The 26,572-nt window shown below is 46.9% G+C and overlaps 1 protein-coding gene across 4 annotated transcripts in view; it reads right to left on the bottom strand.

Annotated features, from left to right (window-relative positions):
* LOC109266906 (BEN domain-containing protein 5) overlaps window positions 1-26,572 on the bottom strand; it is a 1,451,617-nt gene that overhangs the window by 122,692 nt on the left and 1,302,353 nt on the right. For all 4 annotated transcript variants that reach the window (XM_053895592.1, XM_053895596.1, XM_053895595.1 and 1 more), the window contains exons 7-8: window positions 10,644-10,733; window positions 604-718 (exon numbers count right to left, since the gene is read on the bottom strand). In XM_053895592.1, coding sequence (XP_053751567.1) covers window positions 604-718; window positions 10,644-10,733 — 205 coding nt within the window. The remainder of the gene's footprint in view (window positions 1-603; window positions 719-10,643; window positions 10,734-26,572) is intronic.

Genomic DNA, 26,572 nt, shown 5'->3' with positions numbered 1-26,572 from the left:
TTTTAGGCTATATAAATTATGGTGTTCATCCCAGAGAAAGAGAGTTCAAGGTCTGAGCACATGAGTGAGTGTGGGGCTGGCTGGTATGCCCACATCTGAGAGAAATGCTGTTCAGATGACCTGGGATGCCACTCTCCTTCATTAATGATCTCCAAAAAGAAACACAGAATCAAAATAGTCATCACTGTAACCACCATATGATACTCTGCAAAGCACATTTGTCTCCACCATTTCTTTTGATTCTCCCCAGTACCCTGCCAGGTACGTGATCATTGCCTTCATTATGCAAGAGAAACTGAGCATCAGACTGGAAAGCAAATTCCCCAAGGTTACATGGGAAGTAGGTGCCAAAACTGATTCTAACTCTCTTGATTCCGGGTCTAGTGAACTGACCAGAAAACCCCAGCAAGTTACCTCAAGTGGCTGTGCATGAAACATCCAAGGCTCATTAGCCACATTCTCAAAAGCTAGGGTGAGACTTCCTCTAATGCACTCATGGGTAGTAGGAAAATTCTTTCTCAAAAATATATTCCCCTTTTCTCCTTGCTTCCATCCCACCATCCTGTGACTGCCAGCTTCCAAGCATTCTCCCCTGCCCCTTACCTGTAATTGCCTAAGTAGACTCCATCAGGGTTGAGCATTGGTGCAATCTTGAAGACCAGGTGTTCCCGGAGGACACGGGCAATAGGGTGCTGGCTTATGAGGAAGTCAATGATCCCTAGGGAAAGAAAAGCATCTGGGTTAACCTCGAAGTGTTTCAAGAGGGAGGAGCACATTTTACCCAGCTTGGAAGCAGTAAAAGCTCAAAAGGTGAATTTTGACCTGTGTTGTCACCCATCGTGGGTATGTGGCTATGGATTAGGTGTTGCCTGGTAAATTTTATAAATATATCTCTGTTTCCAAGAGACAGTTCCAAACATAATGTTGAAGCCCATGGGCAGAAGGGAGAGCACATTTCCTGCTGCATAGCCCATGAGAGCTTCTAAGAAAAGAATATTTGAGTTATGCCTTGGAGGGCCTGGGTTTTGACAGACAGAGATGAGGGAGAGGCAGGATAACCCTAAACAATGAATTAAGAGATGCTCTCCAATGGCTAAGTGTTGACATTGGACTGGATGATTATGTGTTCAGGGACTCAGGGATCTAAACCCTCCTGTTGCTGAGGCAGAGAGAAGGGATTTGGTTAAAGTCACATGAAGAGAGAAGGCTTCTTCAATGTCCCTACTCTGCCCCTTTCCACTTTGAGGGCCCTCTGTTCACAGACTCTAGGGCTGGCTGTCCTTGCTGATTCTCACTGGCACCAACACCACTTGCCTTCAGGTCACCAAATTTAGAAAAGTTGAATTCTCCATGACTGTACCCCCTCAATCAGGCAGTCCCCAAGTCTCTTCCTTGAATCTAGCAAATCTGCCCTTCATCTCCATCCCTCTGCTGCTCGTCTGTTCTAGGCCACCACCACATCTGGCCTGAATGACTGCAAACACTTTTGGAATGTGCCCTCAACAGTGCAGCTAAAGGGATCTTCCTGAAGGGCGAATCTGAGCCTCTCACTGCCCTTGCTGACTTCCTTCTGGTGATGGTCTGCATAGCCAGACAGGAGAGGGGCTCAGGAAACAAACAACCTGAGTCCTCATCCCTCCCTTCTCTCCTCCACATTTCTATCCCTTCTTCAGAGACCTGAAAAAAAATAGGCAAAATGGAGCTCTGGCATTCCATGAAATGACTGTAGAGCTGGAGAATGGTAGGGAAGTGCACGACCCACCCAAGGTGTAGAAGGGAACTCCTTTCCTGCTGGAGAGAGAAGGAAAGGCATCAAGCAGAAAGAGGCTTTGAACTGGGCCCTGAAAGATAAGTATGTTTTGACAGACAGACAGGAGGAAGCAGCAGGGTAACTAAGAACGATCCATGTGCCAGCGGCAGGCACTTAGCTCCTGGAATGATAAATGGCTCCACAGCATATCCTAACTCTGCTGTGACCAGTGAGCAACATCTCAGGCTTTTCATTAGGCCAGGGCTCAGAATCCATCGGCAGCCGAAAGCCAGTTGGACATCATTTACTTCTCCACCGACGCGGCAGTAGACCAGATGCCCTAATTTATTTGTTGGTCTTCATATTAAAGCTGCAGTTTGCCAGTACACAGGCAGGGTAATGATACCAGGTGCCCTTGTTAGGGGCTAATAATTGCTTAATCTGTCCACTAATTGACCCCAGCTCCCGGGGCAGCCCTCCATCAAGGAGCCAGCCTGCACTAAGGGCCTGGCCATGCTGCCTCAGAGAATGGCAGAGAATGGCTTCTGGAAATGGAGTAGCTCATCGTGATCCATCCTCCTTCACAGATGAGCAGATTAATTGGGCTGCCAATTAGGCAGCTAATAAAAGGATGAGAGAAAACAAAGCCAGACCAGAAGCTGCAGCCACCCAGAGCTCCCTCTCCCACAGTGAGTGTGGGGCAAGGAGAGGAGAGGTTTCAGACTCCTCTCTTGGCTTGAGGTCAGATACAGTTCAACAGGGAATGTTGAATCATTCCCATAGATCAGGAAGTTGGTAGGCGAGCCTTTGCAAGTAGAGAGGAATATGAGGAGAAATAGTGGAGAAAGTAAGAGCGCAGAAGAAACGCCACCCCCAGCCACAGGCCAAAACCATTGCATAGACTGAGAAAGCAGAAGGACCTGGACACCTGCATTCAAACCCTAACTGGTTATTAGCTGGAGAAGCTGCCAGCTCTCTCTGCCCAGTCTCCTCATCTTGATACAGGGATTGTAATACTCAGTCTGGAAGGTTACTATGTGAATGGGCTAAAATGCCTGTACTTTAACTGCCTGACACAGAACCTGAAAATTGGGCTTTACCAAAGATTGAGAGGCAACGAGGGGAGAAAAAACAGAATGGGATTTGGAACTGGGGGTCCTGGTCTGTGAGGTTTGCTAGCTATGGGATCTGGGAATAAGGATGCCAAATTGAAGAAGCCAACAAACCAGCTGTCTGAGAACTTGGGTTCTAGTTGTGGCTCAGTTACTGGCTGAGTTTTACAAAGTCTCCAGCCTACTCTCATCTTTAAAGTTAGGAGAAAGAAGTTGGTAATTCTCAAGGACACTTTCCACACTGGCAGTCTGTAATTCCATCTTTTTCTTCCTCTCCCCCAAAGTAGAAGGATCTTCATCTATCAAGTGAGGAGAATAATCTCCCTCCTGCCAGGAGACACAATCAACCTCCTTAGATCAATCTTTGTTCCTTTTGTAAACAAGTTTGCTGGGTCCTTTCCCTTGAACTCATTTAATCAGGAAGGTGGAAAAATGCAGGACAACAGGAGGGCTGGAGGCTTGAGAGCCTGGGGTAGAGGCAAAAAAAGTGATAGATGATCTGAAATTACAGCCAGGTCACAGAGATCACTGCACTGGGCCAACCTTGGCCTGGTCATGATGAACCTCGCCGTTCAACCCCAACTGGCCATTCATTGTTATTTCTCCTAGTGTACTTAGTTCAGGGCAGCGTACACAGAAGGTGCCTAATAAATGCCCTTTAGGAGACTGGCCCAGGTATTCATTTAACCTTGACAGAGTATAGGGTTAACTGAACTGAAAATCACTCAGGGCTATGTCTGTGCTATAAGCCTAGCATTCCAAGATACATAAGTGGTTCCTGTCATAGAAGGTGCATGGTAGGCGAGAAACACCCACTCTGGTGACTGGCAAAGGCTCAGGTGGGAACAGTCCAAGGAGCCATGAGGACCCAGAGGGCCTGGGAAGGGACTACGGAAAAGGGAGACGTAAAGGATGAGTAGAATGAGCCGGATGAAGGGATGCCAGAAGAAGGTGCTCCAGGCAGGGGGGTCCTGCATAAAGGATAGGAGGTGAGGAAGAAGACGGCCTGGCTTCATGATTAAAGGCATAGACTCTGAAACTGGACTACCTGGGTTTGAATAGCTGTGTGGCCCAACCTCTTGGTTGCTCAGTTCCTCATCAGATAAGGAGAGAATAAAATTACCTTGTAAGTTATTGTGGGGATCTCAGTGAGCTAATAGCAAAGGGTCTGGCACATAAGAAACTTATATGTATGTTGTCTGAATCATTGCTCCTACTTGGTTTGGCTGACGCTGTGGGGATGAGAGGGTGTTGAGATAGAAAGGGAAGAGGTGAACAGGGACTTGCCAGTTCAGCTGAAGGATATGAAAGACACAGGAGACCACTGCCAAGTACAGGGGCAGATCTGGGCTCTCCCAGCTGCAGCAAGGAATGTGGTTTGGGAGGAAGGAATAACGGAGGTCTCGATGACCTGAAGGTGGATAGGGTGGAGGTTGGGGGGCAGACATGGCCGAGAGCCAGCAAACATAGAGTCTTGCAGTCAGGAGCCAGGGTCTGACATGGTGCTGACCTGCAGAGGCTCTGCAGTGACCAAGGCCCAGAAAGTTGTGAGGATGCAGCAGGTGTAGGGGAAGGAATGTGTATACATGGTGATACCAATGATGAGATTATTTGTCTACCATCCCCAAGAGCATCAGAACTCTTCACTGAAATTACACACTCCTGGGGAAAGATGATACCAAAATGACTGAGATGAAGCTTCTGGCCCCTGGCAGAATGGGGCCTCAAAATGGAAAGTAAGTTCAGTTACAGAAAAATAGGGAAAATTATGTTTCCTCTGCCTCTGAGGTTTGGAGATTGAGGTTTGCACCTGCTGTTTGTCTTTCTTCCCTCCAGACTGTGAACTCCAAGATGGCAAGGACAGGTCTACCTCTTTGCCACTATTTTGTCAGTGTCTAGCTCAGTGCTACGAATAAAGATGGACCAGTGATGGGCACTGTATGTTCATTACCTGGATTGACCTGTAATTTTATTGGCTCCATTTACAGATAGAAAAACAAAGTCAGGGTGGTGACATCATTTGCCGAACATCTCACAGGGGCCTAGATGGGATGCAGATCCAGTTCTACTGGCTTCAAAATGGTGCCGTTTCCACTAAGGCAAAATGGAAGAGTCAGGAGGCTATTTGCATGTGATTTGTAGAATGATTTGCATATATGCATATATGCATATAGAGAGTTCCATGTGAGGTTTATTGTTGCTGTTCTCTACTAAGAGGCAATATGTTGCAGTGGGAAAAGTCCAGGCTTCAAGCAAGATAGTTGGGGGTCTCTGCTGGACCCAGAGTCCAGAGTGTGGGTCACATGATAGCAGCCACTCCAGGCCTTTTCCTGACCTGGCACCAGGCCCCTGTCTACCCTAAGCTGGGTCCATGGGCCCCAAATTTTGGAATCAGAGGGAGTCTGGCCTTGAAGAACCTGAAATTCACAGTCTTGGTTCTTACCATCCAACCCCTACCTCTGCTCATTTCACAGATGAAAAGATAAGCTCAGGGAAGTGAAAGGCCCATGACAACCCCTTAGTGGATCTGGTGTTTCACTTATAATATGAGGCTGTCAGGGATAGAGAGAGAGAGAGAGAGAGAGAGAGAGAGAGAGGAGAAGAGGGAGAATAGGTGAGGGATAGAGGTGGGAGGAAAACAGTGGGGGAGGGGAGGGAGAAAGCAGCAAAGGTGACCACTTCACTGGAGGAAACAGTAGGTTGGGCTTGGTCCTGGTGGTCCTGGTGGTCCTGGTGGTTGTGAGTGGTGTGTGTGTGTGTGTGTGTGTGTGTGTGTGTATAACTCTTCCATCTTCTTATCACCTGAGGGTAACCCTGAAGAATAAACTGCCCGAGGGAAGGCCAGCTCTATCTCCATAGTCTAGGCCCTGGTGGGCACCTTAGCACCTTGGCAGCAGAGCTCACGAATCCTCACAGCAGCCCCTTGAGTGGTCCCAACAACCCCAGGAAGCATCCATGAAAGAACATTCACTCTACCAGAAATCAGACACCTGAGGTCTAGTCCAGGCCAAACCTCTGACTTGCGGTACAGTCTTACTGGTGCAGAAATGAGGAGGGTTCAGCTAACGGCTCTCTCAGGAAAGCGGCAAGGAAGGTGGGGTGGCACACACAACACAGAAATGACACCCCTGGGTTTGGGTGCCCTGTGAGGGTTAGAGGAACCATACGTGGCACCTGCAAGTGCTCCATTAGTAACACCTATTTAGTGCTTATTGTATTGCAGACACTGTCCTAAATATTTTACAGGTATTAACTCATTTAATCTGCACAACAACCATATGAGGTAGGACGTCTATCATTATTTCCCTTCCCAGATAAGGGAACTGAGTCACAGAGAGGTTATGGAATGACCCCAAGTTCATACTGTACTATGTGGAAGAGCTGGGCTTCAGTGTCAGGCAGCCTAGCTCCAGAGGTCATGATCACACACACTCTGCTATAGGGCAACTCAGAAGCTCCTTTGACCTTTCATGTCATGGCTGGAGAATGAGGATAGTCTGGCCTCACAGAGCCCATGTGTGGGGTTTGGGGCAGCTGAGGGGTGATTGACAATCTGCCGTCCCACGGCCAAGGGGAGTCTTGAGGAAATCAAAGACTTGCCACCCTCACTGGCGCCCCTCCAGAGCTCTGTGATGACATGATTTCACTCTACTCCCAGCAGCAGGTGTGTCAGCAGCTTGGCTGTGAGGACCATGGTCCCAGCCAGATGGGGACGAACAGGGCCCACATGTCTGTTCCCCGCTCAAGGTCACTGAGCCAGTTAATGTGGAAGAAGCATTAACTGAGCTGAAGGTACCTCAGCCATCACCCTTCCAGGCCTTGGACCCTGCTGCTCTCCCCAGAACAAGGTGGGCTTGGAGGGGATCCAGCTGTGCCCTGTGGGGCTGTGGTCCAACTTGAGAGACCCTTGGGAAAGATGATGCCTCAGTCTCTCATTGGCAAAGTGGAGGAATGAGGCTGTCTTAAGCTGCCTCCAGAGGGATAAATTGTATCTCCAGGGACAGTGACAGAGCTAGGGAAGGAGGAAGACTGGGATTAAAGGGATGGGTCCCAAGCCACATGTGCCATGAATTCACTGTGTGATCTTGGGTAAGCTACTTTAGTTCCCTGTGCCTCCCCATTCTCATCTGTAAATGCACATCAACCATTGTGGGGTTCCCAGAGTACTATGTTCTCCCAGGCATAAAGCTTGGCTTTCTAGCACTTCCCATCTGTGAGTGGGGCAAAAGTGCGTGTACAGGCTCAGGAGACCCAGACTCAAAGCCCCCCCTCTGCTGTTTACTGGCTGTGTGACCTTAAGGCTCCTCTTTCTGAGCTCAGATTTGGAATCCCAGAGCCAACACAGCATTTGCTCCTCACAGCAGCCCCATGGGATGAACGAGATAATCCCCATTTTCCAGATGTAGAAAATGACACTCCAGGATCCAGCCCTAGGCCTCAAATAGCTCACAGTTTAAAGGGAAGAAATAAATATCAATCAAATACATAACAAATCACGGCAATAAAGATGACCAGTGGGTAACCACAACAGAGGTGCAAAGCAGGGTCTGAAGGGAGTGGGAGAGGGGCCCACAGTGGGTATTTTGAACGAACCTTGGGAGATGGGAGATGTTTGCCAGGTTGCAAGGGGTGGGCAAAGGAGCAGCAGATTCAAAGGCCTGGTGATGGGAAGAAGATTGCCTGTTCAGGGTTAAATTGCGTGTGTGGTGGTTGGGGGGGGGGGGGTGGGGAGATCTAATGAGGCTTGGACCTGAGAACCTGGCAGGAGCCAGATCGTGGAGGGTTGTAAATGTCATGAGAAGGAATTGGAGTTTATCTTGAGAAGGTAGAGAGAAGGTTTTAAAAGGCTCTGCCAAGGAATAAACACTGATGGAAAGCCTGTGGGACGGCACTGAGTCTATCAACTCAGCACCATCCAGATTCCTTTTTGGAAAAGCAGGCTCAACAGAGAAAGCACCTGAGATGTACTTCTCTGTGTCTCAGGCCTTGTCTGTAAAATGTGATGGTGACCCTGCCCTCTGTCTACTGCCCACAGAGGAGGTGGGCCTGGGAGCTTGGGCCCCCAGAGCTGGAAGTATTGATGGTAAGGCTACTACTATCTTTTTTACAAAACAAGGACAAAATAGTTGTATCCAATCAGCCGGGGGAACAGGTCTGCTGCCAAGTTTAGTAAGTGACAGATGGCTGCAAGTAGAGGGTCTGGTAAAACCAGGAGGGACCTCGGAGAGGTTACTGCAAGGACAGCACTGGGAGGAAAGAGGATGGAAGTGAGAAAGGCCAAGGAGTAAGCTGGAGTGACAGCAGCAGGGAGCCGAGGCACCGGCCTTGGCTCTTCTGAGTGGCTCATCTTTGGGCAATCACTTCCTCTCCCTGAAACTCTGGCTCCTGGTCTGAAAGAAAGGGGGAGGCAATCGTGCCTAATCACAGCACCGTAGACTCAATTATGAATGGGAAAAGAAGACTCATATTAATTTGCATGGTGCCTTAGAGTTTACAGAGCAGATTACCTGCGGCATCTTTGCAGACTGCCATGGGGAAGGGGGTAACATCTGTCCTGAGTGTCTGCTAAGTGCCAGGCACAGGACTGGGAGTTTGTCCACATCCATCTGACACCAGCTTCACAACAGCCTTTGCAAATGGGTACTGAAACCCTAATTATTTTACCTCTAAGGAAACTGATATCACACTGCTAGGAAGTGTGCTAGACAACTTTTGGCCCCAAGACTGTCTGATGGCAAATCACCATATATGTCCACAGCAGTCCACTGTCTCCCTCAAGTTGTATAATTTCTATTTTTTTTTTTTTAATATCCCTTTGACCTATGGTCATTTAGAGACTAAAATGAGACAAATGACTTACCTTCACCAGACCCGGGTTTGCTCATATGTAAAAATATAGTTAATATTAGTTTCCATCACATAGAAAATTTAATATAATTAAAATAAATTACATTGAATTAGCAAAATATAAATAATTAAAATAAAATAAAATACGTAAGGTGCTTAGAACAGTGCTCGCCACATATACAGTGTCACATATTTTATATGTGGTGTACCCACTACACAGGTAAAAATGCAAAAGTATTGGTGAGAATGTGGGACATTACGAACTCTCACACATTGCTGGTGGCAGTATAGAGGTGTAGGTCTCAGAAATTTGGAGATATCGTTAAGTTTAAAATGCACATATCCTGTGGCCTGTCAACTGCCTTCCATGGTTATATGCCCTAGAAAAGCATTTGTGACTGATGAATGGATAAAGAAGATGTGGGATATATATATAATGGAATATTACTCAGCCATCAAAAGGAATGAAATCTTGCCATTTGCAACACGTGGATGGAGATAGAATGTATTATGCTAAGCGAAGTAAGTCAGTCAGAGAAAGACAAAAACCACATGATTTCACTCATATGTGGAATTTAAGAAACAAACAGATGAACACATGAGAAGGGGGGAGAACAGGGAGAGGAAAACAAACCACAAGAGACTCTTAACTATAGAGAACAAACCAAGGGTTGATAGAGGGAGGTGGGTGGGAGATGGGCTAGTGGGTGATGGGTATAAGGAGGGCACTTGTTGGGGTGTTGTATGTAAGTGACGAATCACTGAATTCTACTCCTGAAACCAGTATTGCACAGTATGTTAACTAAAATTCAAAAAAAGACAAAAAGAAAATCATTTGCACATTTGCACAAAGCAACACACATATAAGGACATTTGTATCAGCATTGTTTGTAAGAAAAAACACTATCATCAATGGAATTGTCCATGAGGACAGACAGGTAGTTGAGGTGCAGACAGACATGGAGTGCATGGCAAAAAGAAATGAACTACAGCCACACTCACCAACATGGATATTGGGTGAACACAAGCACCAATGTACACAGGATGATACCTTTTTTTAAACATGCAAAACTAAACCCTACATTGTTTAGGCATGCTTACATGCATAATAAAACTATTAAGAAAGACAAAGACAAGATTCAAGCTTATGGTTATCTATGTGAGGAGGAAGGTGGAAAGCAGGACAAAGGATTTAAAAGGAATAGATAATATTCTGCTTCTAAAGCTGGTGAGTACCTGGGCATTCATTAAATTGTTATTTATATATTATTTATTGAGTATACTTATATTGCTGACGAACTAAATACATATGTATGCATGTATATATATTGTTGACTAAATATATATTTCATATGGATTAAATATTTAATAATAAATAAAAATGCAATTATAAAGAGATATCTCTGAGATGAAAAATTGTATCTTATTTACCTCTGATGATTGTCTGATACAAAGCATGCTTCCTGGCTCATAGTAGGTATTTCAAAAGTTGTTTCTTAAGTGAATGACTGAATTAATGAGTGAACAGATAGCTTCTAATCCTTACCTCCCTGCTTTACTGTACTCCTACTAACATATACATTGGCCTGGGGCCAGATTTCTTAATTTTGTAAACAAGAAAAGCCAAGCTAGGAAGTGTAGATGACTCTGTGTGGCTTATCCTCAACATAGCACATATGAAAGAATTCCATTTAGCCCTACCTATTCATCCATCCAACCATTCATCCACCCATTCTTCCACCCATACATGTAGCTAGTAAACATTTATTGAAAGAACTACTAATGGAGATCAGCTATAATGTCTTTAGAAATGAAGTACATTTGCATCCAAGATAATGACTCTGCATGTGACCACACTGTCCCAGAAGCCATCACAGTGCCCCAGTCGGATGTCAGGGATAGGCACAGGATGCTCATGAGATTTTGCAACTCACCTTGGCACACAAATGAAGAGGGTGTTTCCCCTGGGTGGACTCGTCCTGTGATGAATACCACCTTCTGCTCCGCCCCTTCCCGAAGGTTGTCTGTAACATAAAAATGGAAGGAGGTTGCTTAGGGGGCACAGGGAAAGCTGAGACTATGAGTTGGTATGGGAGAGAGGGGTAGGGAATGGTCTGGGTGCTTTATAGTCATTTCTTAAATCATTGGGTTAGAATCATGCAGGCCCAGTCATTGCTGACTAATTAAATTACATCCCTGGCTACCCAATATTAAAAGGCTACACTCCTGTTCTTTGGTATAATTGATCATATCAATATTACAATCATCTGAAGACGTCATGAGTGAAGTCAAATCCCAGATCCACTGATTATGACCCTAGGCAAGTTGTGTATCCTTTTTGAGTTTCAATTTACTAATCTATAAACATGGATAGTAATAGTGATTAAATAAGCTTACATATTGCCTAGTATACAGTAAACATTCAGTAAATACTGGAGTAAAGAAAGTAGCTATTTATATCAGTAATAGTACTAGTAGCAGCTGCTATTTAATTAGCACCTTTTGAGTCATGCATATTACACACACTATTTATAGTCTTTACAGAAACATGCACAGTTAATATTCCTTTTATAGAGGCAGAAACTGATGCTCAGAGAGGTTATATAACTTGCTCAAAGTCACACAGCTAATAGGTGTGGGTTGAGCTGAGATTAGAATCCAAACCCTTGCTTGGCCTAGATGAAGTAATAGGGACCAGGTTTCTCTTTCAACTTAAGCAACTGAAAAGTTGCTTATATTATATTTGCAAATATACAAAACAACTGTTTTCAGACCAGAGGCAGTACAGGACTAATATATGAACAAAGGGACATACATGAAGTGTGCCCTATGATTGCCCTGGCTCTCTGCCAGGAGGCCCATTCCAGACCAAAGAGCAAAGAAGAGTTTCCTGAGCAGACCATGGAAGTCTCACTGCAATTAAACTTCAGAGAGTCTGAAGCAAGTTTGTAGCTTGCACATTCCAGAAAACTCTGCACATTCCAGAAAAGACAGAGCTCTGTGGAAAAGGAATCCTAGAAATCTGTAAAGGCGTCCTTAAGAGTGTTTTTTTGGGTCCCAAGATGTGCATGCATAGGGTCTCCATGACATCATGAGAAAGGGTCTCCACGGAATCATGAGAAAGTGATCAGGGAGAAGTGACCTGTGCAGCTCTCGGGGATCACTCAGGGATAAGAATCATTTGAGTTCCACCACGAAAGTGGTATTCCTCACTGATCATTCAGGGCATTCAGTAGAGAACCCAGAAAGGCCATGTCTTAATGGTGGGACTAAACTACTCCAGATTCATTCTAACAAAATGTTTAAATCACAAAAAGACCGAACTGAACAAAAGAAATTTAACTGCCTGCCATATAAAGTGCAACTCTCTTTAAGGGAAGACAACAAAATCCAGACATGTAACAATGTACAGTTCACAATGTCCAGCATGCAATAACAATCAACAGACATGCAAAGAAGTAGGAAAATATGGCCCCAAAGCAGAGCCCAAGCTCTTGCTGCTTTTACAGAAATCTCATTTGTATAATAAAGTTTAGCTATCATGCAAAGAGATTATAAGACAAAAGCAGTAGCCAAGAGTGACATTCCCAGAAGGAAGGGGCAGGGGGTTACTTAGTCACTGGCACCAGAAGGCCAGATTGACCCAGAATGGAATCATGATCTGAAGGAAATTCAGAAATAAACATTGTGAGAAGTTGGATTAAAGAATCCTATATGTATATTACAGGATGACCTGGAGGGAGAGGGGAGATAGAAATAATTAACAGCCTTTTTTTTTGTTTCTGAAATGCTAGGGACAGGTTATTTTGAACGTGGTTTATGATCCCAATAGTCGCACCAACGTCAGAGACTAAAATAAAAAACATATGTATTAACTTTATTAAGCCTGGTTCTTAATAAAGTCCCAGGCTTGGGACTTGCCTGGTGCATTGGGGTGACCAGTATGGAGGTCATTTCTTCTCTAATCCTAGGCCTCTGAGAGGCAGCAACAAATACAGTGAAGCCAAAATACATTTTTCCCCCCACCCCAACCAAAAAAATAACATTCCTGAGAACTCACTCTGTGCTCAGCTCTGTGTTTGGCACCTTTAGGAACAAACGGGAAGAGAAATTTATGGTGTATAAGAGGAGTTAGACACCTAAGTATTTCCTAGACTAAATATAGGCTCTTCCAGGAAGAAGCTGCACTTTCATGGTTATTTTTAACGTCATTCCCAGGACTCTGTGTGGAATAGGTACTCAGGAATTTGCTATTGAATTAAGGAATAAAAAACACTCATACAGATCATGGCTTATCTTATTTAATCTTTATCACACCTCCATGTAGTGGACAGTATGAACCCCATTTCATAGTGAGGAACCAAGGCTCACAAAAGGAAGATCTGTGCCCAAGGTCATGTGGCTAGCAGTGGTGGAGTCGAGCCTCAGTTCCCAGCCTAGGACTCCTCTCATGACCCTGTCTCCTCCTGGATCGACCAACAGCAGTATCAGATGTCACATCTGCTGCACTTCCGTCTGCAATGTACACAAGAGAGTTTGGTTTCGACCCTTTTTGCTGTGGTGGAAGTTGAGCTACTGCCTTAGTGTTTACAATTGTTTTTTCACTTACAAAACAAAAAATGAAATGCCACCAAGACCTTTTAAAAAACACTAACACTGACCCCATCTATCCCAGCAGTCCAGAAATGATAAATAGCATTACCAAGGCCCTCAGTGAAGGCTACCTTTATGGATGTCTCCCCTGACCTGGTATCAACTCAATTGCATTCAGCATTTCTGCTGACCACAGAGAAATGCAAAATGGGCATTCTATTTGCACACTAATTTTACTGAGCCCCTGCGTCTTCATAAAATGATAACATGGGGCTAATAAAAATCAAGCATCTCGGGTGCTAATATAAGCAAATGTTGATGCAGGCAGGTAACAAATTGCTTTGTCATTTAGGAGGCCGTAAAAGAGCATTATAATCATCTTTAGGCAAAATGGATGGGTCGCCTTTGCTTAGCTTTTAGCTTTCATTTGCAAAATCAATTTAAGGTAATGTAGCAGCTCTGAGGTGGTGTGACATGGGACACCCCCCACCCCCCTCTGTCACTGAATCCCCAGACTCATGCAAAGCCAATTAAACATATTCTTGAAGGAGGCAGCTGGGATGATGAAGGAAGTATGCTTGAACAAAGCCAGGGTAGAAAAGAAGCTGAACAATGAGACCAAGAACAACCCGTAAGGGGTGATAAGTCTGAAAGTTCATTGAGGGTGACATGCTCAAGGGTACAAGGGCACACTCAAGGGGAACCGGATAGCCATTCCGGCCTCTTCAGTTAACAGAGGGAGTTTGAAGTCAAATGCGCTTTGTGTACGCACACGCATACACACTCATCCCTTTGTCATTACATCCCTCTATCATCCACTATTTCCTTACTTATAAAGTTTTTATTGAACACCTATTAGGTGGCCAGGCACTAGGCATTATTATCTTCATTTTACAGAAAACCAAGGCCAAGAGACATTAAGTGACTCGTCTTAGTGCTCACGGCCCATGATTGGCAGAGTGAGGCCCCACTCAGGCAGTCTGACTTCACCTATGTCCTTAACTTCCATGCCATTTTGCTTCTTGTGAAGGAGGACAATAATAGAAATCAGTTACAATAGCAACCAAGTAATATTTATTCAGTCCTTACTCTGTGCCAAGCACTTTACATGCATGACCTTATTTAATTTTCATAGCAACCCAATGAAACTATTCCTACCCCTATTTTATAGATTAGGACATCGAGATCTAGAAAGGTGAAACAACTTGTCTACACCTGTGTAAGTAGCACATGTAGGGCCTGGATGAAACCCAGGTCTTTATGAATCTCAAATTTATGCTCTTAACATCTCTTGGAGATTAAATAGAGTCCTTGGGATGATTTTTAAATGCAGTCACAGGAACTCCTGGGCGGCTCAGTCAGTTGAGTGTCTGACTCTTGATTTTGGCTCAGGTCATGGTCCCAGGGTTGTGGGATTGAGCCCCATGTCAGGCTCCATGCTGAGCATGCAGCCTGCTTGGGATTCTCTTTCTCTTTCTCTCTCTCTCTCTGCCCTTCCCCCATCTCAAAAAAAAAATACATCCACAAATTCTTTGTCAGTCTCCTCCCTTCAAGAAGTAGAGATAAGCCCTCTTCCATTCAGTGTGGGCTGGACAGACAGGCAGATAGGCTTGCTGTAACAGATAGAATACCATGGAGGGGGATGGCATGTCACCTTTGACATTAGGCTATAAAAAGACTGTGGCATTCGTCTTGAGTGCTCTCTCTCTCTCTGTCATCACTCACACTGAGGAATCCAGCTGCCATGACCTGACATTCAGGTAGCCCGTGGAGAGGCCCGTCTGGTGAGGGACTGAAGTACCCAGGAAGAGAGGCCAGCCAAAACCACATGAGCGAGCAAGCTTGAAGAGGATCCTCTAGTCCCAGGTGACAACCAGCCCTGGCCACCAGCTTCCCCCAACCTCCTGAGAGACCCCGAGCCCGGGCTGCCCAGTAGAGCTGCTCTTATACTCCTGGCCCACAGAAACTGGGAGATTGTAAGTTGTTGTGGTAAGATCCTGAGTTCTAGAGTAAGTTGTCAGGCAGCCATAGATAACTAATTAATCCCCCTAGAGATGGCCTAAGAAACTCTGTATCTTACCTATTGATGCCCAGCCTGAGTGAGACCAGGGCCATAACCTTGGTGTCAACATGGAGAGCCCTAACCGATCCAATCAGTTATCAGTGGATCTGTGGTTGGTGGAGGTGCTAGAAGATGCCAAGAGGCCCCAGAGAGCCCTAGCTGGGCCCTCTGAGGACAAAAGTTCACATGGTCAGTTTGGTCTCTCTCTTTCTATCTTCCCTGACAGTAATTTTGACAATAACTTGTCATAGGGAGTGAGGTGTTCTGTGGAGGAGGAAGGGGTGGAGAGCTGGGAGGGGGATGTGTAATGTTATAACAGGAGAAGGGTTTTTTATTCCTCAGATCTACGCGTTTGTTATTTTCCTGGCTTCGTGATCCCTGAAGGCCATCATAAAGTCAAGAAAATACCTTCCTACTGGTTTCCAAACCAAACTGGCTGCTGTGTTTCCTCTAACACTCCAGGGCCCAAACAGGTCCACACTACCACTAAAGCTGGAGAAAAAGAAATCCTGACACCAGTAACAGCACAGTTAGCTGGCATCTGCCTGAGGGCCTGCTCAGGGTTAGGATGGCCTGGTCACTGGTCTCCCTGTGCTGGCACCATCCTTGCTGGTCCGTCCTCCACCCAGCCACCCAAGCAGTCTTCCTGAAGCGCACATGGGAGCACACCATTCCCAGCTTGCAAACTCATGAGCAACTCCTGGCTGTCCTCCGGGCGAGTACAGCCTCCTCTGTGTGGCTCCCCTCTGGTAGCTGTTGGTGCTCACCTGTCCATCCCTTCCCCAGGCCCCAGCCTCAGCCAACTCCTGGCAGCTCCACAAGCACGAATGTTCTCTCACACCTCCACACTTGGGTACACGCTTTTCTCTCTGGGGGAAAAAAGCCAGCCCCCATCTCATCTGTCTGGCTTACTCCTACTCAGCCTTCCAGACTCTGCTCGGATGTTCCTCCTCTGAGGAGGGAGAGAAGGAACTATCATGTATCCAGGACTTCTTCTAGGCCAACCCTGGTGTTAATGTTGTGCTATATCTGATTTCCTCAGAGCAATAATTTTGATTTTCCCCTATAAAATATGGCATATTGAGGGTAATGTGAGGATATCATTCTGCTGTTGATACTGACAATAAAGAGGGAACAGGAGCTGGGAATGATAGTGAGAACATGCTCAAGGTGCAGAATTTCTTGTACATAAATTTATGAGAAAAATGGCATTTAGGAGGCATTGATAGAGCTTTTTCAGAGGCACTGAAGAACCAGTGAATTCATCTGGGTAGAGCTGAGGCTTGATGAAGGGCAAAGACATCCAGCCATGCTGACTGAGGGTGAAGCCAGCAGAAGGGGAGGTCTGGAGGAGGGAGACTGAGAAAGACACTGGTCCCTGTATTTTTTCTGTCCCCTAAGGGGGTCCCAGCCAGCTGGCTTCCCAAGCAGATGGACCAAGGCTCACATCCAGGCCCCACAGATTATGGCCCGTGAGTCCTCGGGTAAATTACTTACACATTCTGAGCCTCACTCAGTTCCCTGTGAAATGAGAGTAGTAATCCCCAGCTCACAAGAAAAACCTAAGCAAGAGACTTTAAGTCCCTGCCCTATGGCATTGCCTATAATTGCAGGTCCCATTTATTGAGAGAAAAGCCACAGAAATAGGGTTTCTCAGTACTATGGATATTTTCAGCAGGGTAACTGTTTGCATGGGGCCCTGTGCTGTGCGCTGTATGATGTATCCCTAGCCCCTGCCCACTAGATGCCAGGAGCACTCCACTCCCCTGTTGTGACAATCAAAAATAGTTTCAGACATCCCCAAACGTCCAATGTCTCCTTGGAGGCAAAATAGCCCCTGGTGTGAATATTTTATAAGCTTCTATAAGAATACTCTACCTATTCAAACTGGCCTTGTCACTATCTTCCCAAGCAAACTTTTAATCTCTTAGATTTTCTTTTCCCCAACTCCTCCCAAAAGCCTTCCCAGATATCTCCAGACTGTAGTGCCCTCACCCTCCTGTCTCTGACTTCACAGAGTTCATCTGGATCCCCTCATCTGGCCATAAATCATTGGCTGCCTTGCATAGCAGGATCAAAAGTCACATCTCAGATGTGGTATCTCAGGCAGAGGTATGCAATGGACCTTCAGAAACAGGCTGATGGCAGGAGGGCTCTCCCTGCCACCATCTGTCTTGTTCCTAGCACCCTCCAAGCACCTCCAGAAAACAGACCCAGAGCTGCCCACTCTGAATTCCTGCTGAGGTGGGGTCTCCTGGGAAACAGAAGGGAGGCTCTGAGACTGCCTCTAGGAGCTTTACTGGGAATTGGTCTCAGGAACACTTGTGAGAGGTGGGAGTTATGCAGGATTGAGGCGATCTCTAAGGTGACTTTAATCAATCCCATGGGGAGCTCTGGGCCAGGAGTGCTCTGCGCGGTTGTTCCAGGAGGCAATGGGGCAGGCTCTGTCTCGCACTGACTGGATACTGGATGCAAGTTGTCTCCAGGGCAGGGCTGGGACCTCAGGCAAGGCAGTGTCCTTTGGCTGAGTGCAAGTTCCAGGGAGGAAATCAGCTGTGAGCTGTCAGCCCCCACCACTCCTGGAAAGGGAGGGAATTGGTCCTGAAGGGGAGCGGGCAGGGTGGTACCTACACTGTCTACTACACCAGCCTTTAGCTGAAGCAGCTGAAGAGAACAGGGCAGACCTTAGGCCAAAAAAAAACAGGAAGGCTGAGGACGAAGGGCTGTTTAGTGCAATTCCATACACAAGTTGTAACACTGATCAAATGCCAAACTTGGGGCTGGACCCTGAGGACATGGAGAGGAACCAGATGCTGTCCCTGCCATCTGGGAGTTCAAAGACTAATGGAGAAGAAAATCTCAAGCCTGGCTTTGCAGTTATAAACTTGAATCCTAGAGTCAAGCAGGTGGGTTAAACCCAAGCCCTGCTGCAAATGGCACTGAGCTCTGAGATCATTCATTTCCTCATCTGCAAAATGAGGATAATGATATTGACAAGGGATCTTGTGAGAATTAACTGAGATAATGCATTGGGTTTATGCACATGACCTGATGCATAGTACATACTTAAAAAATGGTAACTTACAAATGCTTAGAGGTCACTTGGTCCAGCTACTTGATCTTATAGATGCAGAAACTGAGGTCACTAGACTGTAAGCAACACTGGAGCCAAACTTTGTCTTTTTCACAATTTGTATTCCAACGGCCTCTCACACAGAAGGTGCTCAATAAATGCTGGTGGAATAGTTGTAGAGTACTTGTTGCCCTTTGGTTGAATGAGCTTATGAGGCTAGAACTGAGTGCTCAGGCTTTCCCCAACAGGTGCTCTGCCTTTCCTCTCTCCCAGCCTCCAGAAATTCCTCCCCAGATTCGGGTTGCAGCTTATTAGCAAATGCAAATTGAATTACGCTGTGCCCTTTTGCAACAAGGACAACAAAAACAGTTTCCCCAGGAAAAGAGGGCGAGAAGAGGTGAAAGCTGGGATGAAAGTCGAAGACAATACATTCTAATCAAACTTGATAAATATGTAAATTAGAGCAGCTAAACAGTTGGCTTTGACAAATGACTTGTCGGTAATGGATTTTTCCACAGCTAAGGCGAGAGAGTTCAGCCAGCCCGCTACTTTCCAGGCCGGCTCCAGCGGGCTGATGGGGCTGATGGGGCTGATGGGGCTGATGAGGCAGGCACCGGGATGCTAGGAGGTGGAGCAGAGAGCTAATGCTTCCTTTGATGCCATTTGTTGAGCACCTGCTGGCTGCTGGGCATAGTCTTCGAGGGGGAAAAAATCTCCTCTATGAAGAAGCCTAAGGAAAGCCAGGGAAGGTCCAGACTCACCAGACTCCAAAGCCTTGTGTCCTGAGGGGCCAAAGCAACCAGCTGTTGAAGAACATAAACTCAGTCCCTCCAGTGGTTCTATTGCCGCCTAGTGGTCTCACCAACTCAAGAGCTAGTGCCTTTCAGTTTTTTCTCCCCCCCACAGGACCTGACACAGTGGTGGTGTTCAGAAAAGAGATTTCCTTAGCTTGTTACATAGCTCCAAACAGACCCCTTCAAATACCCACTCTCATGTCTGTTTTTCCATCTGCAAATTAGCTGCTGGATATTCCCAGATACGGAATATAAAATAAAAAATTAGGTGTTGGATATTCCCAGATATGGAACACAAAAGGGAAAAAAAAGCTGTTGGAGGCAGCTCAGCTGAAGGCCCAGAGAGCATGCAGTAGAAAGGAGCCCTGGATTGCAGATTCTCTGAAAAATGCAAGACCATTGTCATTTCATTGTAAGCATGAAACGTGTGTGTGTGTGGCGGGGAGGAGGGTATTAGCAATAGATAGCCAGAATAATTGCTATGAAATTGATGATTCTAGCAGGTTTTTAAACAATAGGTGAGAGGTGGTTACAAAGGAACAGGTTTTGAGCAGTTTCTGTGTGCCAGGCACTTTTCATACATTATGATCCAGGTCTCACCAGACTTGGGAAAATTGTTTTGTTTTCCTCTTATCACAGATAAGAAATCTGAGGTTACGTGCATTGCCCACCCTTGCCAACAAGCAAGAGTCACAGGTGGAATTTGAATCTGGTCTTTCTATCTCCTGAGACCAGTCTTTCTTCTGACACCTCCAAAGGGAATAGTTCATTCCTGAGTTATACCAGATAAAAGACGTTGTTTTGTGTGTGCAGGCATGCAGGCCCATGCATAGATCTGCCTTGACTCAAACTCCTACAAATTCCTGAGTTTTTTGTACAAAGTTATCAGAACTGAGGTACAAACAGAAATTCAAGTTGAATGGTTTGCAGGCTTGGAAAGACACTATTAATACAATTTCCCCAAACAGAGAACCAATATTTATGAGTGCTCGAAGTGCTCCAGGAAGAGTTTCCTGGTAGGGCTGAGAGTAATGTGATCCACACCCAGGGCTGAAGATCCGTCTTGCCCAGCGCTGGAGGAATTCAGATTTGAAGAGTGTTCTTTCCTTCCTATTGAGATCTTCATTGACTTGTATAAAAATACCACTTTCAATCTCAAATCCCCACTGGCATCTTTATATAAGCACTGAAAATGCTACTGGGCTTTGGAGATTTCATTTAATGAAGGAAAAGTATTTCTATTAAAGAGTGTAATTTTTTTTCTCTCTCAACACAACATCTTCAGAGGAGCCAGGGAAGCTGGATTGTTCCGGGCTCTGAGAAAACGAACGAACCCACGCCTCACCCATGACGTGGTTACAGACTATGAAATGGCAACAGCCAAGGAAGGCAAGGAAGGGTGGGTGATGAGGAAAAAGAAGAGTGATTATAATAGATAAACTCCCACATGCCCATGACTTTACAGTTTAGGAAGCACTCTGTCTCTCACTAGGGGGGAGAGTTGTCACCACTCAAACTCAGTCCCCCATCTGTATGGTCTGAACAGTGGCCCCCTGCCCCTCGTGGGCCCTGTAATCCCTTCTCAGGCACACGACCCCACTCTCCTGCTTCGGGTCCTGCAGTGGCTCCCTGTATGCTAGAAGCAAACCCAGCTACTCACTCCCATCCCCCACCTCTTACCCCTCCCTCACTGCTCATCATGCTTGCTTCCACACCGGGGTTCTTTCCAGTTTCTCTGCCTGGTCTAGGTGGGCGGGGTGGGGGGGGGCTCCCCTGGGTTCTACGGGGCTGGCTCCTTATTGCTTAAGTCTCTTCCAATGAGGACGGTCGCTCCGAGGCAGCAGGGAATTTAAGTGCTATGGACCCAGGCCTAAAGTGGCACCTGGCAGACACACGTGCTGACGGCATATTGGTCGAGTCAGTAAGTACAGCTAACTGGCATTGAGTGATGTGTGTTGGGGAAGGGGAGGTCCCCAGGAATAAGACTGAAGACGTGGCTGAGGTCAGCAAATTACCCAAGGTCATGCAGCTGGTAATGGGTGAGAACAGAACGGATCCCTGTAGGATGAATGTTAAAACCTGTGTTCATTCTGCCTCCCTGGAGCTCCTCCAGGCCCTCACAGAGGGGCCACCGGGTGCGAGGGGGTGAGGGGCACTTACGGCTGTGCCACTCATCAGCTGTGTGGTCTTGGGAAGGTCCATCCGTGTCTGGATGCCGTGGTCTCCTCATCCATAAAAGGGGAATGATTTTGAGTAGTCCTGAGGACTAAATGAATTCAAATAAAGCACCAGTAGTAATAGTGCTTGTCACAGGATAAGCCCTCGACTACACGTGTGCTATTCTTAGTCATTCAACAGATAATTCTTGGGCTGCCCGCCACCCCCTTGCCCTGTGGAGCCTTCTGCACCCCCAGGCAGTCAGGCACCCTCTGCTCTTTTTCCTCCTCGCCCCTTCCGCTGTGACAGCAATTGCCCATCTCTATGATAGTAATTTGCTTCACTCTCAGGGCCTGCCTTTCCTCTCTGGAAACTCGGGAGCTTTTTGGGGGCAGAAGCCCTGTCCTGTTCATCTCTTCCTGGCACTCATTTCCTTTGCTGGAGACAGAGAAGGGCATTTTGACATGGTTGTTTTGATGCAAAAAGTTGCAAAATGGTCGCATCAAAATGTAAAATGCTTTTGAAAATTAGCAGGTATTGTATGAAGCCACTCCCCAACCCCCCCCCCCCCCCCCCCCCCCGCATGTCTGACCTGCACTCTCCTTCCCTCCTACCGGCTCCCTACTGCCCCTGCTCCCCTCATCGCCAGCCTGGACCTGGAGCCCACCCAAGCCTAATCTCTCCCCTCCCTGCCTCCCCTAAGCCCCCTCAGAAGTCTTACCAGGGAGGGGTAAGTTTGGGGGCCGAGGGGAGGTAGCCTGAAATGTCTCCTTGGCACATTATCTGGTAACGTTTTTTAAAAAGGCTGAAGGTGTAATGGTTTGTTTCCTTGGCAGTGTCAAAATGTCCCCGTATCAAAATGGCTGGTGTTGGAGGAACTGCTTCAACATGGCTTAAACAAAAGGACTGTGTCAAAACGGTATGGACTCTGCAAAGGAGCCACCTGGCGTGTACCGGTCCTTGAGAATGGATTTAAAAACATACACCATTGGAAGTGGCTTAACAAAAAATCAGCTACACTTAACACCAACTCTCCTTGTGGTAATTCCTTTTTGATCCACTGAGGATGTTTCCACCACTATAAGGATCAGAGAAGTTAAGGATGCTGCCTGAATTCACACAGCAGGCCGCAGAACACAGATGCTTAGAACTGAGTATGGTCTAATTAACCTCCCCCAGTTTACAGGCAAGTCACCAAGAGAGAAAGTGACTTGGATTTTCACGTGTTGGACCTAGAACATGTGATCAGCTCTTGGATAACCTCTCTACCCTATGCATTGGATTCTGGATCGCAGCATCACTACTGGGTTCCAGGCACACTCTCAACAGAAATGGAACAGCCGCTGACAAAGCTTAGCTAAAGCTCTAACTGCTAAAGTCCTAGGCATGCCACTTGAAAATTGGATTGGGCAAGTTCTCAGTAAAAGAAGCTTTAGTGTCCAACCAGGCAGGTTGTCAATATCCCATTAACCAGGCAGCCTACTGGAGCAGGAAGGCCTCTTGGTGGCCCTGGTACATATTGGGGAAGGAGGACTTCTGCTGTGTGGGGCACACTCACAGAGCTCTTTGCATCTATATCCACAATTGGTATTTCTGACACCTGCTGAAGAAATAAACCTCTGGTTACCTGAATTAGGAAATGATCTATCCCTACTATCTTTTTTTTATGTTTATTTCTGAGAGAGAGAGAGAGACGGAGAGAGAGAGAGAGAGAGAGAGAGAGAGAGAACAAGCAGGGTATGGGCAGAGAGAGAGGGAGACAGAATCCCAATCATGCGGGTCTTGAACTCACTTGCCATGAGATCATGACCTGAGCCAGATCCAAGAGTCAGACGCTTGACTGACTGGGCCACCCAGGTGCCCTATCCCCACTGTCTTAATGGCTTCATGGCTTAGACTGAATGGAGTCTAGCTTGAGTAAAATAAATTATAAAAACTTAATTTACAAGAACATATTTCCAGAGGGTGTGTTTACAGAGTGGTGTTATCCTTGGCTAAGGCTTCTAGGATGAACCTGGACCCTTGATAGAAATTCTGCCTCGGATTATCCCTGGGGCACATGGACTGGAGCCAGGCCAATGGGTTTTAAGCTGACTGAGGTAAGCTGCTGAACCGCGGTTCACTCAGAGGCTGAGGAGAGGGATGTAAATTATAGGGACCCACAAAGGTAGCCTCTGGTATTTCTGGTTTCAGAAGCCGCAGGCCCATCGTGGGCCAGACCGTTGCATCTAGGAAGGCATCGGGGCCTGAAGGGTCAGGCACGTGTGGGCTGAGAGCTGAGAAGCGGTCTCACATAATGGTTGCAAGCAGGGGCTCAGGCACCAGAGCAGTAACCCCACTGCCATCTGGGTATGTGACCTTGGGCAAGCTACTTCACTCTGTGCCTCCCTCAGCCTTCTTGTCTGTAAAATGGGGGTCATAGTGGACTATCTCATAGTCGCACCCTGAAGAGTAAAAAGTTGGTCATTTGTAAAGCACTTAGTGCAGTATCTGGCACCCAGTGAATCTTACATCGATGTGCACTTGCTGAATAAAGTAAGTACTGATTAATGATACCCATTCAGGTGCCCAGGTCTGCAGAGGGAGATGTTCATCTTGGGATCCTCCTCTGTGACAGGCACCTATGGATAATTATTTGATACTTCTCTCCAGATACATAGGCAAGAAACACATTTTATACTCTGGTTCTCTGCCCTGACTGCATATTAAAACCACCTGGGGAGCTTTTTAGAAATACTGCTGCCCAACTCTCCTGCTCCAGCCAAGGTTCTGGGGACAGAGCTCAGAGCAAATTATTCTTCTAATGTGCAGTCGCAAGCAAGAAGCACTGGTCTAGTGTGAGATCCAGAGTGGGCCAGGTCTGGATCTCTGTCTTACTACATCATCAGTCTCTCAGATGGCCTCGCAGCCCCTCAAGTCCTAAAATACTGTAATCCAGGAAATCTGGAGGACTCAGGAGGTGGCTTAGGATGGCCCTGATCAAACTACATTAGTCATAACAACAAGGAGAAGGTATGGGAGTGAGTGGACAAGGAAATATGCATAGATCAAGCAGATAATTTCTCACAGACACCGTCCCTTCCTGAGAACAGGACAAGATTACTAAGATAATAGAGGTGCATGTGGCTCCTCTGGAACTTCCAAAGCTAAGAGTAAACAGACTGGATTTATAGCAGAAACGGAGTCCACCTGCCTGAGAAGGAGGAAAGGCCTTTTTCCAAGAACAAAGGAGGAAGATTAATACATTTGCAGTTTGGGGACATAGAGGGCCCCAGATATATGCATGCCAGGATACCGAAGCAGGTTCCTGGACACTAGAAGAGAAAAAGGGAAATCATGGTAGGTGAGCATCTGGTCTATGCAGGCCTCAGGGGGCACACTGTGTATCTAATCTCATTCCTTCCTGGAACCTCCTGGAGAGCAGGTGTTCTGATCTCCATCCCATAGACCCACAGGTGGTGAGCAGCTGTGCCAGGATCCAATCCAGCTCGCTCTGATTCCAGAACCCCATGCTCTTTCCCCCATGGCTCAGTGCCTCACTTATCCAGAGTTCCCTGTTCACATAACCTCACACACCCAGAATACACAAAGAGCCCAGAAGGAAGCATAAGAGTTGAGAATGACCCAAATCCAGACCCAGAGTCCCACATTAAAGGTACAGTCGCGTTTCAGGAGAGCTTATTTGGGACACTGGGGTGACAGGGAGAGAAATCTCACTTTCTGGAGCAAAGTGGGAGTTCTCTAAAACTAGTCTGTAAGCACAGAGTAATACAGGTTGGGAACTGGCAAGGTCACCATGAGGAGACTGAGGACCTCCCAAGACACGGTTGTCGACTGCCTGACCCTACGAACACATCGGGGGAAGCATGTGGCAATTGGCAGTGAGCTGATGCCTTTGAGGAGCTCTGACAGGGCTGCGACAGGCCTTGCCTGTCTCTGTATGGGGAGAGGGCAGCTCGACAGCCTTGAGATGAGTGGCCTGCTCACTGGGAGTGACCCCATGGTAGGGGTGACCACACTGGGTGGCCGCAGCCATGGGGCCCACCCTTACCCACCCATGAGACCCCTCCCTCTCACCTCTCCACTGTACTCACTCAGCTGCCTCGTTGCTGTTACCCAGCTTCTCCCCGGCTCTCCCTTGTCCATGCTATTTGTCCCTTGTCCCAACCTGTGAGGAGGGCCAGGACTCTCACTAAGGACCAAACTGGCTCCACAGCCCCCATCTCTTCACTCAGCAGTCTGAGGGGAAAACACCACCCATCAGAAAAGTGCCGTTCCTTTCCACTCTCACATCTTATGCCGACCATGTGCGATCACTGAGCCCTCAGGATGATGAGACAATGCAGTCACGGGGCTGCTTCCCAGAAACTTACCATCTGGTACCCAGCTAACATTACAAAAATGGAAAGTGAGTTTGCTTGGGAGGCCTGGGAGCTGAGTAGAGTACACTCCAGCAGTGTGGAGAGTTCGAGAAAGATGGGTGCTGGTACTGGATCCGAGAGGTGCTCCCAGACAGCAGGTGCCCAGCTGCACAGCCAGTGTCGTGTGCCCAGAGCTTCCACCAACCCAGCTCCCTTGTTTTGGTCAAGTTCAGCCTGGCTGTGCGCTGACTCAGGGCTGGGCTGGGATCTTTCTCTCTTCCCCCACCCCACCCCCTTGCTGGCTCGGATAGACCAGTGAAGGTCCTGCATACCAGAGTCTGCACCTTGTCCTCGCTGGCAGCTGGCACGTAGTAGGTGTTCTGTATGCAGATGCTGAGGTGAACAGGACCAGCCACCCTTTGCTCTTTAAGGCCATGTCCTCATTAGCACCCATGTGATAAACCTGACTTCTGCTTTCCAATGGTGCTAATGTGTCAATAACAAGGTGGCAAATGTCTGTGTTCCCATCTTCTAGAAAGGCCATATTCTCCAATCCCGAGTCCCCACAGTGTCCTTTCCAAACCCTTCTCCTTAATGCCAGGTGGAGGAGTTCCAGACGGCTATTTGCATTTTCAATTCTAGAAACCGTTAATATTTTAAAGCTGCTGGCACCACGGCTTATTAACATATTTATGTGTCCTACCTGCTACTGGTAAAGGGAAATTTTGTATTTGAGAAATATTCAAACATGGGATAAATTCCCAACTTTTGTTCAAATTCTGCTTTCAAATCCCTTCTCTCAGGACCTCACAGGGCAGTGGGA

The sequence above is a fragment of the Panthera pardus genome, unplaced genomic scaffold (genome assembly GCF_024362965.1).
Source record: "Panthera pardus isolate Hobbes unplaced genomic scaffold, ASM2436296v1 HiC_scaffold_11, whole genome shotgun sequence".
Classification (NCBI taxonomy): domain Eukaryota; kingdom Metazoa; phylum Chordata; class Mammalia; order Carnivora; family Felidae; genus Panthera; species Panthera pardus.
The sequence above is the reverse complement of the archived record's forward strand: the minus strand, read 5'-3'. Positions and strand labels throughout refer to the sequence as shown.